This window comes from Vicia villosa, unplaced genomic scaffold (assembly GCF_029867415.1).
Source record: "Vicia villosa cultivar HV-30 ecotype Madison, WI unplaced genomic scaffold, Vvil1.0 ctg.002580F_1_1, whole genome shotgun sequence".
In the NCBI taxonomy this organism is placed as follows: Eukaryota; Viridiplantae; Streptophyta; class Magnoliopsida; order Fabales; family Fabaceae; genus Vicia; species Vicia villosa.
The window spans coordinates 298590-317481 of NW_026705975.1; the positions used below are offsets into that span (position 1 = coordinate 298590).

The 18892-nt window shown below is 37.7% G+C and overlaps 1 protein-coding gene across 1 annotated transcript; it reads left to right on the plus strand.

The window, feature by feature from the left end:
• The first annotated feature begins 6890 nt into the window (after nucleotides 1-6890).
• On the plus strand, nucleotides 6891-8817 carry LOC131639292 (protein MAIN-LIKE 2-like). The gene is made up of 3 exons (XM_058909795.1): nucleotides 6891-7334; nucleotides 7449-7942; nucleotides 8775-8817. Exons 1-3 carry the CDS (start codon nucleotides 6891-6893, stop codon nucleotides 8815-8817), a joined length of 981 nt encoding a protein of 326 aa, XP_058765778.1.
• The last annotated feature ends 10075 nt before the right edge of the window (nucleotides 8818-18892 follow it).

Consider the following 18892-nt stretch of genomic DNA (forward strand, 5'->3'; position numbering starts at 1 on the left):
AGAAACACCACAACATACATAGTAGTCCAAGAGATTTATAGAAAACAACACAAAAAGTACTACATCATATAGAATTTTAACATAATGCTTAATGAAATGAAATGCAATGAAATGATGATATGATGAAGAATCCATCCTAACGCCTGCCCCTTCTTCCTCTTCCTCTTTGAAATGTGTGAGGTCGATCTTCTTCAACTTGTTCCAACAGATCCAGCACAGACATGTTAAGAGTGTTGAAGCATTGACTTATGTTTGCATGACGATGCAATGCCGTTTCCTCAAATTGATTCTGTCTTAGAGTAGAGTTGGAGGCAAAAGTCTCAAAATCGCTTTTGTGGTCTTGAACCAAACTATATAGCGATTGATATTGACGTTGTTGTTCATCATACCTATCTTGTTGAAGCTGCTGCATGGTTTGGAACTGAAGCTGCTGTGTTTCAAAGTTCTGCTGTTGTTGAAGTTGCATAGCTTCAAGCATAGATACTATGTTGGATTGATCAGGAGGAGGTGGAGCAGTGTATCCCCAAGGAATTTCTTCCTCTTGAGGAGGTACATATTGCCAATTTGAATCCATGTCATTGGCAGCATCTTCCATGTTGTGATCCTCATCATTGGCAATTTCATGATCATTGCCTTCTTCTTCATTCTCCGGAATATGACCAAATTCCGTAGGATCATCGTAATTGTAGATGACTTTTCCCGATCCTTTTTGAATGAGATAATAGGTTTTCCTAATTGGATCCCAATGATATCCCATGAGGGTTAAGGTTGTTTGAGAGAAATCTTGATTCTGTTTCAAGTGAATGTACGGCAATCCATCAAGATTCATGCCAAAGTGGTTCACAATAGTTTGAATGATCGAACCATAACATAAAGCCGTAGTCTTCTGCTTTACTTCCTCAAACTTAGCAGTTAGAAAGTGTGGCCAATGCACACGAGTTCTGTTTTGAATCAGATACATTAACACCACTTCGTTACGTTCAATCCTTGAAAATCCCCCTGCTCGTGGTCGGATTACCCTTGAGATGATCCAGTTGAGAAGCCTAGGATCTCTTCTTAGATGCCCACCTGTGATTGATTCATTTTGCTTGTCAAGAACAGCAGGATCTTTGAGAATGGATTTCATATAGGCGACATGATCATAATTTGCCGGAATGTCACCGTCTTCAATGCGAACTTCATCTCCCAAAAGTGTAAGGCCGAATATACTTATCCATGCCCGTTTGTCGACAATATGGGATCTTGACCCCATTTTAAATCTGAAATTTCAGCCCTCCTCTCTTGTGAAACCAGCATAGAATGCCCTAATGGTATTCTCACAATACGGTGTAGCACATTCCAAAAGTGTATGAATATTTTGATGTTGAACCAAATCGACCACATTTGGAATATGCATGTGCTTGGCAACATGTTGATTATAGATATATTGTTTGACAACCTTCCTTTTCATTTGCCACTTTTCAAAATTATCTTTGCAATCCGGATGAACAAGAGTTAAAGCACTTACCGGTTGAGAAGATGAACTTGATGCAATTTCCCTTCCCTTTCTTGATTTTGGAGGCATGTTGTTGAAGATTTGAGAGAGAGAGATGATTTTGACACTTATTGAACTTTGAGGAATTAGGGTTAGCCGTACCAAATGTGATGAGAATGAGAGGGATTGAAAAAATGGAATGTTTTGAATGAATGAGAATGGGTCGGGTCGACCTAACAAACCCAAATCTGGAAAAATGACAGCAGTAGGTCGACCTAAAGTGAGGCTGGGTCGACCTAACAGAAGTAACATAAAAAATGACCAATTTAGGTCGACCTAAATTATGAGTAGGTCGACGCAACTGGACCTTTTTAGTTTCTGTAAAGAAAATTCTTCTGTAGGTCGACTCAAATACAGAGTAGGTCGACCTAAGTTCCCTTAAATGATGAAAATGCCTTAGAAATGTTTCTATATGATGTATTTTTGCTTTGTCATTTGCTTGAATGCCCAAACATTGTATGTTATGAATGAAAATGATGAACACATATACATATGTAATTGAGAAGAGTAGATAAGAACACATGAAGTCACTATAAGCATGTTAATTGATAGCATATTATAGCATCAATAAATTTTTTGGAAGTGAACAATAAACATGTTACCACTTTCTCAATATGTAGGTGTTTTGTCATCATTGTGTGGAGTCCTCTTGTTAGTGTGCCATACTCCTAGATTTGATGATGAATTGTTTTGATGGAATGTTTCACAGCTTGTTTTGCTTGATTTTTGCGAAAAACTCATCTAGTATCGATTACTTGATGTTCTCCCGGATGCGGGACATGCTCCCAAACAATATTCTGCTAAGAATAGGTTTAAAATCTCTTTGCAATGCAACTTGCCAATTGCACATCAAGTAATGCGTCCTTTGTGTTTTTCGGGTTAACTGTATTTGTGATGTATCTTATACATTTGTGATGGCCAGGTCACCTACATTTCCTCTGCCAAGTATGGTTCTTCAATCTGTCTTTATAGATGACATACCAAGAGTGGTATGTCTTCCTTTATGTGTCTTGAGCACCAGCTGTCAAGGAACCACCACCTTTCGGTGATGTCAAGACACTTTTCCTGCAAAATTAAATTAGAGTGGAAGGTCCCCAATCTTCATTGGGTCCTGGATGGTGAGTACAGTCATTGTTGCACTTAGGCAACCATTGAAATACTCCTTTAGGAACTAAAATTCTCCTAAATTTGCATTTTTCAATGGTATGTCCCTTTTTGCAACAATAATGACAGTTAATATGATGATAATATGGAGTTTTGCTAGTTGATACTTTTGGTACAAAAGTGTATTTACTATATAGAGGAGTATACGATCTTTTGAACTTATTTGGATCAACCGCAAAAGTCACTTTTGGTTGTAGAGCCTTGTCTAACTTGGCTTTTAGATCTCTTACTTCTTTTTGCCAAATGTGACATGTCTCACAACCAAACCATGATGTAGGATCTATTTCAACTTTATCCTTTTGAATGTCTAGCATAAATTGTTTTAAAGCTTCCATATCCTTTTCGGTTTTCTCAACTTTTGATTCAAGATATGAAAAGATTTTCTTATTTGAGGCCAAAAGTTTGAAAGCTTTAATTGCATCTCTATGTAATTCTTCAAAAGCAAGTTTTAGTTGAGAATGAGATACCTTATCTACGAGTTCAGGTTTAAGATGACTTACACGTTTCTTTTTCTTGTGTTGATGAGCCGTAAGACACAAGTTTGTCAATTCTTCTTCATCGCTTGATGAGTCTTCACTAGATGAATCACTTTCCCATGCTATGTAGGCTCTTCTAGATTTGTTGTGACCTTTGCTTTGGTTCTTCTCTTTCTCCTTCTCAAGGTATGGACAATCCGGTTTGTAGTGACCGACTTTGCCACAATTGAAGCAAGGACCTTTGATTTTTCCTTTGTTATTGTCATCTTGTTTGAACTTGTTTGATTGCTTTCTATAGTTGATCAACCCTTTGTCAGAATGTTTTGCTCCATTTTTCTTTAGGTATTTGTGGTATCTTCGCACAAACAGTTCCATTTCCTCATCATCGGAGTCTTCGTCATCACTTGTATCACTATCCTCTAGCTCTTGTCTTGAGGTCTTGGAGCTTGAAGCTTTTAGAGCTATTGACTTCTTCTCTACCTCTTTCTCCATGTTCTTCTCTTTCTTTGCCCTTTTCTCATGCATGTCAAGGCATTTAAGATGTTGTTCATGTTCTTCTAGTTTACCAAAGAGAGTGGTGATGTCTAAGGTGTTTAGATCATTTGCTTCCTTTATTGCTGTAACCTTGGATTGCCATTCCCTGTTCAAACATCTTAAGATTTTGTTAGTAGCAACTGCATTGGAAACAGGTCTATCAAGAGAATTTAAACGATTTTTCAAGTGAACGAATCTCTTCTGCATGTTTTTGATGGATTCACCATCTTCCATGTGGAAGAGTTCGAATTCTTGAGTTAGCGTATTGATTCTAGCTAGTTTGACATCATCCGTTCCCTCGTGGGCAACTTGCAATGTGTCCCACATAGCTTTAGCTGATCTACAATGGGAAACGCGATAGTATTCATCAACTCCTAGAGCTGAGATTAGAATGTTTCTCGCTTTCCAATCGTATGCATATCTCTTTTCATCTTCAGCATCCCAAGTATTTTCTGGTTTTGGAACAACTGACCAGCTGCATTTGTCATGGTGATCTAAAAGGGACCATTGACAATAGCTGTCCAGATGTTCCGATCAATTGCATTGATGTGGACACACATACAATCCTTCCAATAGCCATAGTTTTCACCGTTGAAAACTGGAGCTCTATTGTGAGCCCCTTAAGGTCCGGAAGCCATCTTTCCAATAAGTGTTTCACGTAGCACGGAATAAACCAGAGCTCTTGATGCCACTTGTTAGACGCTGGCCTTAGGATCTAGAGGGGGGTGAATAGATCGTTCACAGTTTTACGGAGTTAACCGACTTTTCAGCGGAAGTGATTCTGAATCGACCCGCGTCTATTCCGAACCACTATCGAAACGATTGTATATGTGTTTAACAACCAGTCAAAGACTTGAGGTAAGTGATAAGAGTATTCGTTGCAGAATCAAAGCGTTGCTCTTATTGAAAATCAGATTAACTTCTTGTATGATGGACAATGTTTGCATTGCAGTAAGAGTGATAGAAACAAATATACAAACACTTGGTGATAATGATCAAATTGAAGGTGATTAAATGTGTGGTGGATTGTGATGTTTATGTAAGTTCTTAATTCACAATCTTAACACGAATCGTTGATCAATTTGCTATTATAACCAAATATGAACAGAATGTAAATGAAAAAGTAAAAGCGACAAGAACACGATATTTGTTTAGGCAGTTCGTCGATCGTCCTCGCTACGACTACGTCTGCCCCCAATTCCAAACTGAAATTGGGTAATCTTTCATTAATGTTGAAAGTAGTATATACAAAGAAGATAACAAAGCGATAAACGATAAACCAATTATGTCGATCCTTTGAATCTTCTTCCCCCTTAATCTTGAGCAAGATCAAGGTTATCCAAGAGCTTCACTTTGATTCCCTTCTGCAGTGTCTTGATTCCTTGAACTCCCCGTTCCTCAATCGTTACACTCAGCTGAATCCTCAATGAACACCTCTTGATAAAAACCCCCAAGAACCACCCGTCGTGGAGGACAAAACCCGCAGATTTTATTCACCAACAAACCCCACAAACCTTCACCCACTAGGAATCTTCAATTCCGTTCCATGGACGTTATCGAACTCATCACTAACCCGCAACGCAAGAATGATTATGTGTAATTGTGTTGGAGATGATGAAGAACGAAGATGAGAAGCGTTTGTGTATCTTTCAGTCGTTGGTGTTCTTTGAATAATGAACCTTGGACAATATATATGATAGCTTAACAGTTGGAGATGAGAGAAACAGAATTTTTGGCATTCTTGATCAGTTAGGTCGACCTCTTGTAGTGCTTAGGTCGACCTAGCAGAGCTTGCAGAATTTTGCTCCCAGTTAGGTCGACCTGTTTAAGGAGTAGGTCGACCAGAATCCTCTTCAAATGCATTCTGGGGACATTTTCTCAGATTAGGTCGACCTAGTTGTTGTGTAGGTCGACCTAGCAGACTGGTATGTAAATTTCATCAATTTAGGTCGACCTAGATGATGTGTGAGTCGACCTAGCAGAAGTATATGGATTTTTCTCCATTTTAGGTCGACCTGGGTTGACAGTAGGTCGACCTAACTGCTGGTTTTCTGCATTCTTCTTGATCTGCTTGTGTTGAGTCGACCTATAAGTATAATAGATCAACCTGTACTATCATGAGTGATCAATGCTTGCTTTTCTTTGAGTTTTCTGCTTCCGCCTTGTTGTTTGAATGCTTATTTGAGTTTGCCATAAATCAAAAACATCTTTGAGTGTAATCTTGTATTCACACTTTTTTTTAAAAGCTCTCACATTTTTAAGATTTTAATGTAATTTGGTCTTAAAAATTAGAAAATTTAATTTAATTAATCTGAAATTATAATTATTTTATTTAATATAAATTTATCTTATAAATTTTAATAATTTTATTTTAAAAATAAAACCAAAATTTTTAAAATCATCATGTAATTTTTTTTTTGAAAATTACATTTAATATAAATAAAAATTAAATTTGGTTTTAAAATTTAAAAATTAAAACTAAATAAAATAAAATAATTGGGCCAGACCCACAAAAGCAACCGGTTCACACATGAAAGAAAGAAAAGGAGAAACATGACAATTTCTTAATCACCCCTTACCTTCTTAGAAACCACTGCGAAATTCTAAAAATGCCCATTTAATTCGAAAGTGCATCTCTAAAGTTATAAAAAAGGTGGATTTAGGAGATGCATCTCCGAAATCATTTTTTTTTATTTTAAAAAAATGTGTTTTCGGAGATGCATTTTCAAAATCACCCTTTCGAAAATGCGTACCCGAAAACACTTGCGTTTTGCAGTTTAAACAAAACAGACTCCCCCCTTTTTCATTTAACCCTAAAACACAAGATTTTCAAAACTCACACCATTTCTTCCTACTATACTTGCACTTTTGAACTCTAAACTCCCTGTACAACTTTCAAAGGCTCATTCAAAGGAAACATTCAAAGGCTCACTCATTCAAAAGCTTCCTCTACAATTTGTAAGTTTTACAATTTTCAACTCTTGCATTGATAATCACATTAGGGCTGTTACAATTAGCAAAATGTAGTATGTTTAAGTTATTATGAGTCAATAGTAGTGTATAGATGATAAAAATAGGATTTTGAATGGGTTAGAAGAAGAAATGAGTTTTTGAAAAAAACGGAGTTCGCAGGTTTTTTCGGAAGTGCACTTCCGAAAACACCTCCATGACCAGTTTCGGAAATGCACTTCCAAAATGTAGTCGGAATAGTTTTTTTTATTTTCTTAATTGTTTCGCTGTCTTACCGGTTTCAATTTTTTCAAGAAAATTCAGGAAACCAGGCACGACTTAGACAGGGTAGGGAGACTCAGACCGCATCGGCTCGACGCGAGCGAGCGATACAGCTAGCATCGACACGGGGACGGGGTCGAGTACCCGTCCAAACAGATGAGGCGCCTGCAGCTTCCTCATTTGGATCGAGGAGTCTGCTGGCTCGGGCATCTTCCTCTCTTGTGGTGGTATGTGAGGAGGAGGAGGATGTGAGACATGATGAGGAGGAGATACCCGATGTTGACCCTCTGCACGGGGAAAATGATGCGAAGGAGGGCTACCCGGGAGGGCCTATAGACACTACTGTGTTGATTTACTATCATGACCACGTCGCTCGACGTGTTTTGGAGGGAGAAGTAGTTTTTTTAAATACACTTTATAATTTAACCGTTTTTTATTTAGGTTTTTATTCCACTTTCTCTTAACGGTCTAACTAACGATGTTTTTTGTTTTTGTTTTTGTTGTGACAGGAACGACCGACCATAAAATTTGTGAACCATGCGCGGAAAATATTTTCTCTGTTTAAACCACAGGCTCAGTGGTTTAATGATGTTGTAGCTGGGAGCGGGCTTAGCGAGTTATGCATGACCGGATATAGTACCATCAACCACGACATGCAGGGCGCTTTTGTCGAGCGGTGGCACAAGGAGATGTCTTCTTTCCACCTTCCTGTTGGGGAGTTGACGATCACCTTACACGACGTGGCCTGTCTGCTCCACCTGCCGATCAGAGGGAGGTTACTGGACTATTCCCGGATACAGAGGGTTGAGGTGATAGAGTGGATGGTGGATTATCTGGGTATGGACCCAAACATGGCTGATTATGAGTGCAGAGCGACGAGTGGGGCACATATCAGGTTCTCTAGCTTGAAAGAGTTGTATGAGAACCACTTGGTGGCGGCAGCGGAGTCTGAGCAGGAGGGTGATGGGCTTTTTACCGAGTATCACCGTGCTTGCGCTCTGCGGTGCTGGTTCATGTTCTTGGTAGGCACTGCACTCTTTGTGGACAAAAGTGTAACCTACGTCGACATGATATATCTCCGATACTTTATCGATCTGACTACAGTTGAGCAATGGAACTGGGGGGCTGTCATTCTGGTATGCCTATACCAGAAGCTGAATGAAGCCTCCAACTGGAGCACCAGACAGTTGACTGGATCTTGCACACTCCTAATGGTACGTTTCTTTTTAATTATTTCACATTTAATTATGGTTAATATTTTTTTCAACATATTATCGTATCGTATTTGTGTTTCAGGGCTGGATCATCTCATACTTCCACCGCATCCACGGCTTCGCCATTGATCCTGTGTACGATGACGCCATGCCCAGGGCCGCACGACACGTCCTCTAAAGGAGGAATAACGTAGTGGACCCATATTGCGTGTACCTCGACCGCACTGTGCACGATGACATCTGTTGGACGCCCTTCATTGATTACCGTGATGTTGTCCCATTCGACCGCATCGCATTATACTCTGGATGATTGGCATGTGGGACCAACACCATGGTCAGGTATCTGCCGGAGCGGTGCATGAGGCAGTTTGGACGTGTGCAGATGATACCGAAGTCTTCGCTTAAGGCTGCTTCCGACACCGTTACCTGAGTGGACCTCACTGCTGTATATGTGAGTGTGTCAGTTGTGTTTTTGTGACCTCCGTTACTTCTTTTCCAATAAGTGCTAATGAAAGCTCAACAAAATCGTGATTTTCCGTGTTGAGTTATAGATAACAGAGTTAATTTAGATTTGGTGAATTGTTTCATTAGCTTGAAAGTCATGTTTTTTTGCTATTGCAGGGCACATCGCATTTTGAGAAGCACAGTTGCTACTGCATGTTAAGCCATTATGTGCATCTCAGAAGACATAGCCCAAAATCTCATGTGCTATGAATATGTCTGCACATCAATCAGAAGACGATAGAAACTGAAATTTGATTAATTAATGGACAAAGAACATAACTTTTGGGACAATTATTCTTAGCCCGTGAAGAAATTCCCATGGAACATAGCACTGGAAAACTTCATTTAATTTGCTCTCAATCTTACTTTTTTTTGTTGTCAAATACCTATCTGTAACTATATTTGCATAGGAGAGACTTCGAGGTATGACTGCTAACTTCTAGTTCTCATTTTGAAGTCTCTTTTTAGCTATAGCATAAATAGTGAAACTCAATCAATCATTAGTTGGTCCAGTGGTGATTGGCGCTGGACTTGGTAGGGAGAACCACGGTTCGATCCCCCGCAACTGCGATCGGGAGGGGGATAGAACCACTTGATGCCAGAACTCACTCTCGAACCGGACTAAACCGATGGTATAAAGCCAAAAAAAAAAAAAAAATAGTGAAACTCAGAATACGAGTTAATAATTAGTTTTTAGCTATAAAATGCTTATACATGTCTTCTAATTGCAAGGACTTGATTAGTACTTTGTTAACCACTATTAATATGTCCAACTCATCTCTTTAATTGCAAGCACTTAAATTCTCAAATATTGTGGTATTGAACCTCTTCTAATCAATGTGATACTGGGAGGTATTAAACCTCTCCTAATCAATGTGATATTGGAAGGTATTGCACGTCTTTTTTCCAACTGACGTATTAGAAAATTATTTGGATTTCCTTTTGTAAAAGTAGCACTTGGAATGTGGAATTGACAGAAGCACAATTCTTTGATTTTATTTTTCATAGTGATAACTTAAGCTATGTTTGTTAGTTTAGTATGCACCCTCTATTCTAGAGTAGTATGATCTTAGAAGGGAAACACCCTTCCAGAATTGATTGTTGATAGCATTTTACTGACAGAGTGTGCATCATCTTTTCATAAGTATTTCAATTTTTTTCTTTAAATTATGTGTTTGTGTGATACACGTTTATATATATATATATATATATATATATATATATATATATATATATATATATATATATATATATATATATATATATATATATATATATATATATATATATGTTGGTGCACAAGTATTAAAGATGATACCAAAGAGAATAAACAAAAGGAATAACAGCGCAAAACAATGAGAGAATAATTGTTGTGTTCTCTATTAGTGTTGTTAATAAATGATAGCTACTACAAGGCTATTTATATAAAAGAAAATTTGCCACATAAGCCCTAATAAACTAAACTTAGTGAACAAGTTTAAGGTACAAACAATACAATACTACAAAATACTAAAGTACCCTTACTAACTAAACAGCTACGCTATCTGGACCCAGAAGGTAGAACTTCTGGTCAACACTATCTTCTGAGTAACCATCAGAAGATCAGCCCACATCAGAACTTCTGATGCTAATCTTCTGAATATGAATTACTCTTCAATACCATCCCTTAATTCATATTCTTCAATCAAAACTGACAACGCCAATTCCATTCCTTAAGAGCAGAAATTGATCCATCTTGATCGCCTTCGTGAGAACATCTGCCAGGTGCTTCTGGGTGCTACAATGCACAACCTCTAATGTTCCATTCTGGACTTGGCTTCTCAAGAAATGATACTTAGTCTCAATATGCTTGCTTCTTCCGTGTAACACATGATTTTTAGCAAGATTGATTGCAGACTTGTTATCAATCATCAGCTTCAGAGGCTTCTTCACTTTAATCTTCAGATCTTCTAATAAGTTCAGAAGCCACACAGCTTGACATGCAGCTACAACGCCTGCAATGTACTCAGCTTCACAGGTTGATAGAGCAACAACAGCTTGCTTCTTGGAACTCCAAGAAATAGGACCTCCCAGAAACATAAATAAATATCCAGAAGTACTCCTTCTATCAACTCTGTCTCCACACCAATCAGAGTCAGAGTAACTCAATAACTCTGATTCTTCCTTTCTCCCAGAAGAAAACAATATGCCAAACTTCAGAGTTCTCTTGATATATCTCAAGATTTTGACAGCAGCTTGATAATAGGACCACTTAGGTTTACCCATGAACCTACTAACCAATCCAACTGCATAGCATATATCAGGCCTGGTATTACACAAATACCTCAAAGAACCCACTAGCTGTTTGAAGATTGTAGCATCAACATCTCCACCTTCAGAGTTAGAGTCCAATTTCTGATTCGTTTTTGACGGTGTAACAGCAGCTTTGCAATTCTCCAGCTTGAACTTCTTCAGAAATTCTAACTCATACTTCAGTTGATGTAGAATGATACCATCTTCTGAGTACAGAATCTCCATCCCTAGAAAATATGACATTTTTCCAAGGTCTGTAATCTCAAACTCATCCATCAACACCTTCTTGAACTTCATCAGACCTTCTGGACAACTTCCTGTAAGCAATATGTCATCAACATAAAGACATAACAAAATCATATTGCTTCCAGAATGTTGCACATAAACTCCATATTCCATCTCACACTTCTGAAACCCTTGCTTCTTGAAAAATGAATCAATTTTCAAATTCCAAGCTCTGGGTGCTTGCTTCAATCCATACAGAGCTTTGTGTAATTTGTACACCATCCCTTCCTGATTATTTTTCACAAAGCCAGGGGGTTGTGACACGTATACCTCCTCTTGTAATGGACCGTTCAGAAATGCAGACTTTACATCCAGATGCATCAAGGACCAACCTCTGTTTGCTGCTAATGCAATCACCAGTCTGATTGTTTCATGTCTAGCTACAGGAGCAAACACCTCAAAGTAATCTAGCCCAGGTTTCTGAAGAAAACCTCTTGCCACTAGCCTCGCTTTGTGTTTACCAACTGATCCATCTGCCTTCAGCTTTACCTTGAAAACCCATCTGACGCTGATGGCTTTCTTCTTCTTTGGAAGTTCTGTCAGCTTCCAAGTCTTGTTTCTTTCTATAGCCTCAAGTTCTTCTTTCATGGCATTCAGCCAGACTTTCTTCTTGAGCGCTTCTTCAATACCCACTGGTTCAAAATCTACTAACATGGCACACTGAATGACATCTCCTTCTGAGTCAACTTCTGTGTCTTGCAACATGTCATAATCTGCAAACCTTCTAGGTATAGTTCTGACTCTTTGTGGCCTTTGAGCTATTTCAGAGTCAGCTACTCCAGAGTCACCACATCCAGAGTTACCACCTTCATGATCATCTCCAAAAGTTTGTCCTCCAGACTCTACATCTTCAGAGTTTTCCCTTTCAGAATCATGACTATCACCAGACTCTGGATCATTATCAGAATCTGGATTAGAATCAGATTCACCATCTGACTCATCTTCAGAAGATTCTTCATCTTCTGATTCTAACTCTTCTTCAAAAGTTATCTCTATATCAGAAGTTGGTTGAGACTCTCTCCAATCTCAAACTTCTGATTCTTTCACAATGACGTCTCTGCTGACTTCAACTTTGTTAGTCTCTGGACAATAGAGCTTGTATGCACCCGTACTGTGGTACCCCACCAATAACATCACTCTGCTCCTATCATCCAGCTTCTTTCTTCTAGCTTCTGGAACGTGTTTATAACACAGAGAACCAAAAACCTTCAGATGACTAACACTCTGCTTCTCTTTAGTCCACTTCTCTAAAGGAACAATTTCCTTCAGCCTCTTTGTTGGACACCTGTTGAGCACATATGTTGCAGTAGCAATAGCTTCTCCCCAGAGATTGCGAGGAAGCTTCTTCTCTTTTAGCATACTTCTCGTCATATCAAGCAAAGTACGGTTTCTACGTTCAGCCAGACCATTGTGTTGAGGAGTATAAGGAGCAGTAACCTCATGCTCAATTCCATTATCATCAGAGAACTTCTGGAACTCTGTAGAGTTATACTCACCCCCACCATCCGTTCTGAGAATCTTTATCTTCTGACCACTCTGCTTCTCAGCCTTCACCTTGAACTTCTGGAATTCTGTGAACACCTCAGTCTTAAACTTGATAAGTGTTACCCACGTCATTCTTGTGAACTCATCCACAAAAGACACAAAATACCTATTTCCTCCAAGTGAAGGTTCTGGAAATGGTCCACACAATCGGAGTGCACTACTCCCAGAGCATGCTTTGCTCTTGGAGAAACTTCTGATACAAATGGCAATCTGGGTTGTTTGCCCTTCATGCATACCTCACATGACTTCTCAGGCTTCACAATCTTAGGAATGCCATGTACAAGCTTCTTAGAACTTAGATGCCCGAGACTTCTATAATTTAGATGCCCCAACCTCTTATGCCACAGCTGACTATCACCTTCTGAGCCTTCTGCACTCAGACACTCTGTTTCAGCTGTTTCTACATTCACCTTGAATGTTCTGTTGTTTCCCTGTTCAGATTGCATAATCAACTTCTGATTGGAATCATACAACTTCAAGAGGTTGTTCTTCATAACAACTGAGAAACCTTTTTCAATGAGCTGACCCACACTCATCAGATTGCTTCTGATTCTAGGAACATACCAAACATCTTTGATCAGAACATTCTTCCCATTCTTCGCTCTGACTTTGACATTTCCCATTCCTTCTGCATAAAGGTACTTATCATCAGCACATCTGATCTTTGTCCTCCTTTCAGAGTCGAAATCTATCAGCCATTGTTTGTTCCCAGTCAAGTGATTTGAACACCCAGTGTCCATATACCACCACTCTGACAAACATCTTCCGTCAGATTCTGAAGCCATCAATAGCACATGTTCATCATCTGAATCTCCTCTGGCTATATTTGCTTCTTCTGATTTCCTTCCTTTGTTTGCCAAACAGTCTCTAGCAAAATGGCCAAACTGTTTGCAACAGTAACATTGAACTTTCTTCTTCTCCTTTCCCTTCTGATATTTCTTCTCATCAGAAGTTAAGGCTTCCTTCTGGAATCTATCACCACGTCTATTCTTGGACTCTGACCAAGAATGCTTCTGGTCCTTCTTGACAAAAGAAGCTTTCAGATCTTGCTCAATTTCCCTTTCACAAGTTCTTTCAGTCAGACGCAACTCTTGTGCTTCTAGACTGCTTTGCAACTCTTCTATTCTCATTGTTTCTAGAACTTTAGAATGTTCAATAGATACAACAATATAATCAAATTGAGGAGTAATTGACCTCAATACCTTCTCTATGATTACTTGTTCAGAAAGGGTTTCTCCACAAGCCTTCATCTCATTAGTGATCAAAATCACTCTATAGATATACTCATAAACTTTCTCATTGTTCTTCATGTTGAGATTCTCATATTGCTTTCTTAGGGATTGAAGCTTCACCTTCTTCACTGATGCGTCACCACCGTAACACCTGACTAGTATATCCCATGCCTCCTTTGACGTCATAGAATCATCAATCTTCTCAAACACATTCACATTCACACACTGATGGATGAAGAACAACGCCTTCTGATCTCTCTTCCTCGTTTCTCTCCGCGCATCTCTTTGTTCTACCGTTGCATCCGCTGCAACCAGAACATATCCTTCAGTGACAAGATCTAGAACATCTTGAGCACCAAATAATACACGCATTTGAATCATCCATCTATTCCAGTTTTTACCATCAAGAACTGGAAGTTTGGTATTCAAATTGCTTCCACTCATCTTTAAACTTGTGCAGAAAAACAGGTTTCACTCACTCACACAGTGTTTCCCAACCCACAAACAACCAAGAAAAATGTGATTCAACACAACTTTTTTTCCCGGAAACAAAATCAATCACACAGTCACACAAACTCATGTTCACTCGTGTTTCCCTGTGTTTGGAACCGGAGCTCTAGATACCAATTGTTGGTGCACAAGTATTAAAGATGATAACAAAGAGAATAAACAAAAAGAATAACAGCGCAAAAGAATGAGAGAATAATTGTTGTATTCTCTATTACTGTTGTTAATAAATGATAGCTACTACAAGGCTATTTATACAAAAGAAAATTTGCCACATAAGCCCTAATAAACTAAACTTAGTGAACAAGTTTAAGGTACAAACAGTACAATACTACAAAATACTAAAGTACGCTTACTAACTAAACAGCTACGCTATCTGGACCCAGAAGGTAGAACTTCTGGCCAACACTATCTTCTGAGTAACCATCAGAAGACCAGTCCACATCAGAACTTCTGATGCTCACCTTCTGAATATGAATTACTCTTCAATAATATAAGCTTAATCCTTATTATTGATCATAAATATTTTTTATAATGAAATGATATTTTCTATTGTTGTGGTAGTCAATGTCTAATTGGTTTTTATTTCATCTCAGAGCACTAAACTAGATATCGATGATTAATAACATTATCAATTTCTACATATTTGTATCTCTTATTAACTATTATGTCATGTTAAAAAAACTTATGTAGTACATTTGTATGGTTATGCCATAGAAGAAACAGTGTGGACGTAGAAAATGAGCAATCAAATTGAAGGAATTGGAAACAAGATCATGAGCAGCAACCTGAAGCTGAATAATCACAGTTTCTAAAATTTTGTAGATTTATAATATAGCTTAGAGAATTTTAGTTCTATGCCATAGTTTTTTTTATTATAACTATCTCTTGGTTATTTATGCCATGGTTATTTTAGACTATTATGGAAAGGGGTGTTGAAAGAGGATATTAATGTATTTCATAGATGAATTTTCATTCATGTTCAACCCAATAATTTGGTTAAACCGCGTGTATCAACCCAAAAATATTTTAGTAGAAAAAAATTTAAATAAAAAAGGCTTAAATGCACTTTTGGTCCTTGTAAATTAGCGAGCTTTTTGATTTTTGTTCTTGTAAGTTTTTTTTATCTGACTCCCTTCACTTTTGCGTTCGTTTTTTTAGTACCTAAAATCAATATCCGCAGAAAATCTGCAGATTTTCCTGCGAATTTTGGCTCTAGGGACTCGCTAACTTACAGGGACCAAAAGTGCATTTAAGCCTAGAAAAATTTTAAAAAATATAACACAATAGATATAATTGATAATGGTTTAAATTGTTGTTAAATTTAAAAATTAAATAATTAGTAGCGCTTTAAACTGTTACAAAATAAACTATATCTAAAATTTATAAATCAAATTACGACGGCTTCAACCGTCGCAAAAAATGAAAAAAATCAAAGTCATATTTACGACAGTTCCAACTGTCAGGATATCATAGTCACGACAGTTTTGAACCATTGTGAATAACAACGAAAACAAAAATTAAAGGCATATTCACGACGATTTTTAACCGTCGCCATTTCTAGTTTAAGTCAGTTCCAACCCGTCGTGAACTAGCGCGACGGTTGGTGTGATAGTTTTGGCAACTGTTGAAAGTATTTGTGGGTAAATATTTTCGGTATATATCGTATTCACAGAGATTGGTTTAATATTACTGTCGTTCTATAGTTGTTTATTTTGAGTGAGAAAAATAGTTGAGTTTGTTTGTTTATTCTCAAATTGCATCTAACAGAATAATAAGTGACTGATAAAAAGCTTAAAGATGGTTAACACAGGTAAACGAATATGTTGAGCTCTAGGGTTCATCAACCTATTCCTATACAATTTATTAATTAATCCTTATTCGAACAATCATTTGAAATTTTATCTTCACTTATCCTCAAATATGATTCCATGTCTGCAAATCAAATTAGATAAACTTTTACCGGTATGAGATTCAATCTCTCCAAATATCAATATCGATAATAGTAATTAAGAACGATAATTATGAAAACCCAATCACAATTCCATCTCTGCAAATTGGGATTGAATCAATATAGTAACCTAGGGCAAAAGTTAGAATCCTTTCTTTCGATCAAAGACTCCACAATGATTTAAGATAAAAACAAGGTTTCTTATTGATAATAAATTCAAACAATTGTTCATAAGAATCAATCAACGGTATTGTATATTCATAAGTTAACTACTACCTTAAACTTAACAAGAATGATTTAGCTCTCCATAGACATGAAGAACAAACAAGGATTCATGGATAGATTCATCTTCATCGAGGGAATGTCTTCAATTGATGTTGAATTCTCCGTCGGATGTTGTTTGCTGTTCTGGATTAGGATTGCTCTCTTAATTTCGTTCACCAAGGATTCCTTCTTATGAGGCCTAGGGCTTCTATTTATAATAATTTAACTTTGTAACGCTGCCACCGCGCCTCGGCACGCAATGGCGCGGCGCGAACCCAAGGCAGAGAGTTTGACGCGTCTCGCCCATTATTGGCGCGCCTCTCCCTTTAACTCTTCTTTCTTCTCTGTGACTCTTCCTCTCTAGAGCTCCACGCCTGCGTGTTTCTTCGTCTTTGCCTCTTAGCTTCAATATCTGCACAAATAACACCCAAAGTGATGCATGTTGTTCTAAGATTAGCATCGAACCTCGAAAGTTCAATTCTAACTATAAAACCCTTAAAAATCATAAGATCTATTCACTTTTAGCTCAAAAGGTAGTTAATGTAACACATGAAAATACCATTAATTCACTCCTAACAAACTCTCCCCAACTTAGAGTTTTGTTTGTCCCTAAACAAAATTACTTACCTCAACCAAACATACCAACAATCATGCACAAGTTTTTCAAAAAGGTTTTTCAAGTGGCTTAATTCAGCAACCAAATCGGATACTCCTTATCTTCTTGCAAACTTATAACATATACATGAAACAGATTTTGAAAGAAAATTACCTCCAGAAGTTCAAAACACTACACAATTGCAATTGAATCAGCACTAATCACTCTCATCAAAAAGTATGATGAATAATAGAGGGGTTAAACACTCATCCAAACAATTAAATCAACAAAAATCCATATCATACGTTCACCATATTGTTAGCATCAAATCATGTGGAATCTGAGAATCAGAAGGTCTTTCCAGGGTTGTAGTGTGGTTTAAGATTCAAAGAAAAGAAGACAAACGAGGGTTGTTCCTATTCTAGGGAAGCATCCGAATCATAACTCCTTTCCTTTTCCTTTATACCTTTGACTTTTTCACCACTTCTTCTTTTTCATTCGTAGCTTGATGTTTCTCTTTTTTTTTCAACAATTGTTTTCTTTCAAACATTGTTTTTCTTTTGTTTCTTTTTTTTTCAAGCTACGAATTTCTTTCGTTCTTTGTAAATCACCACTTACATACTTACTCTTCTTTTGATTATGATTCTCCCCAACTTGGAGATAAACCTGTATTTGGATTATATGAATGCTCCCCTACTTTCTATGAAGGTCAAAGAGAAAACACATCACCAAATTTTTGTGGTTGATGGTCCACAACAAAACTTTTATTGAGATAAAAAATCACCAGGTTTTTCCTTGGTGTATATGATGAAATTTACCTTGACCTCAGGCTCAAAGAATGGTTAGCAAAGGATCACACTCTCACAGAAGAAAATAAGTTTTAAGATGGAGTCGGCTCAAAGAAACTCTCAGATTCAAACAAATGCCTAAATCACTTCCACAGATTTCCACAAACGATGCGACAGATGGTTTAGCATGATACAAACAAGTTGAAATAATTGATGGTCTCCTGCATATAGTAAACAATGGAAAGCTTTCCTCACAATGGTTAAGGCTAAGCCGATCCAACAGAAATAGTGTACCATAAAGAACTTCTGCAACGTATTTACTAACAACCTACGTTTCATGCACACAGTAGAAGTTTGAGTTTGAAAATTCATACCTGACTTGTTACTTATTGAAAAAGAAAGTGAAAACTGAATTTTTTTTTGAACATTCACTCGCTACCACTTTCATACATGTTGCTCCATTGTTGGTACTTTGCTTGAGATTTTCTTTTCGTTGTCAGGCATACTCACTCTAAATTGGGAACAACATAAATAAAATAAAATAATTTGCAAAAACAAGATCAACAATAAGCAAACAATATCATCATATCCGTTAGCAAACATAGAATCAATCCCTTCCGCTTTCTCTTGTGCTGGGTTATTGGTTTCAACACCTGCACCCCCCCTTACTAGACAAGGGTTGGATTCCAGCCAACCATAATATGTGCCTTAGCTTTCCTGGGACGGGAGACTTCTCCCCTAAGGTGCAGCAGATTCTTTCGGCTGAATTCAAACGC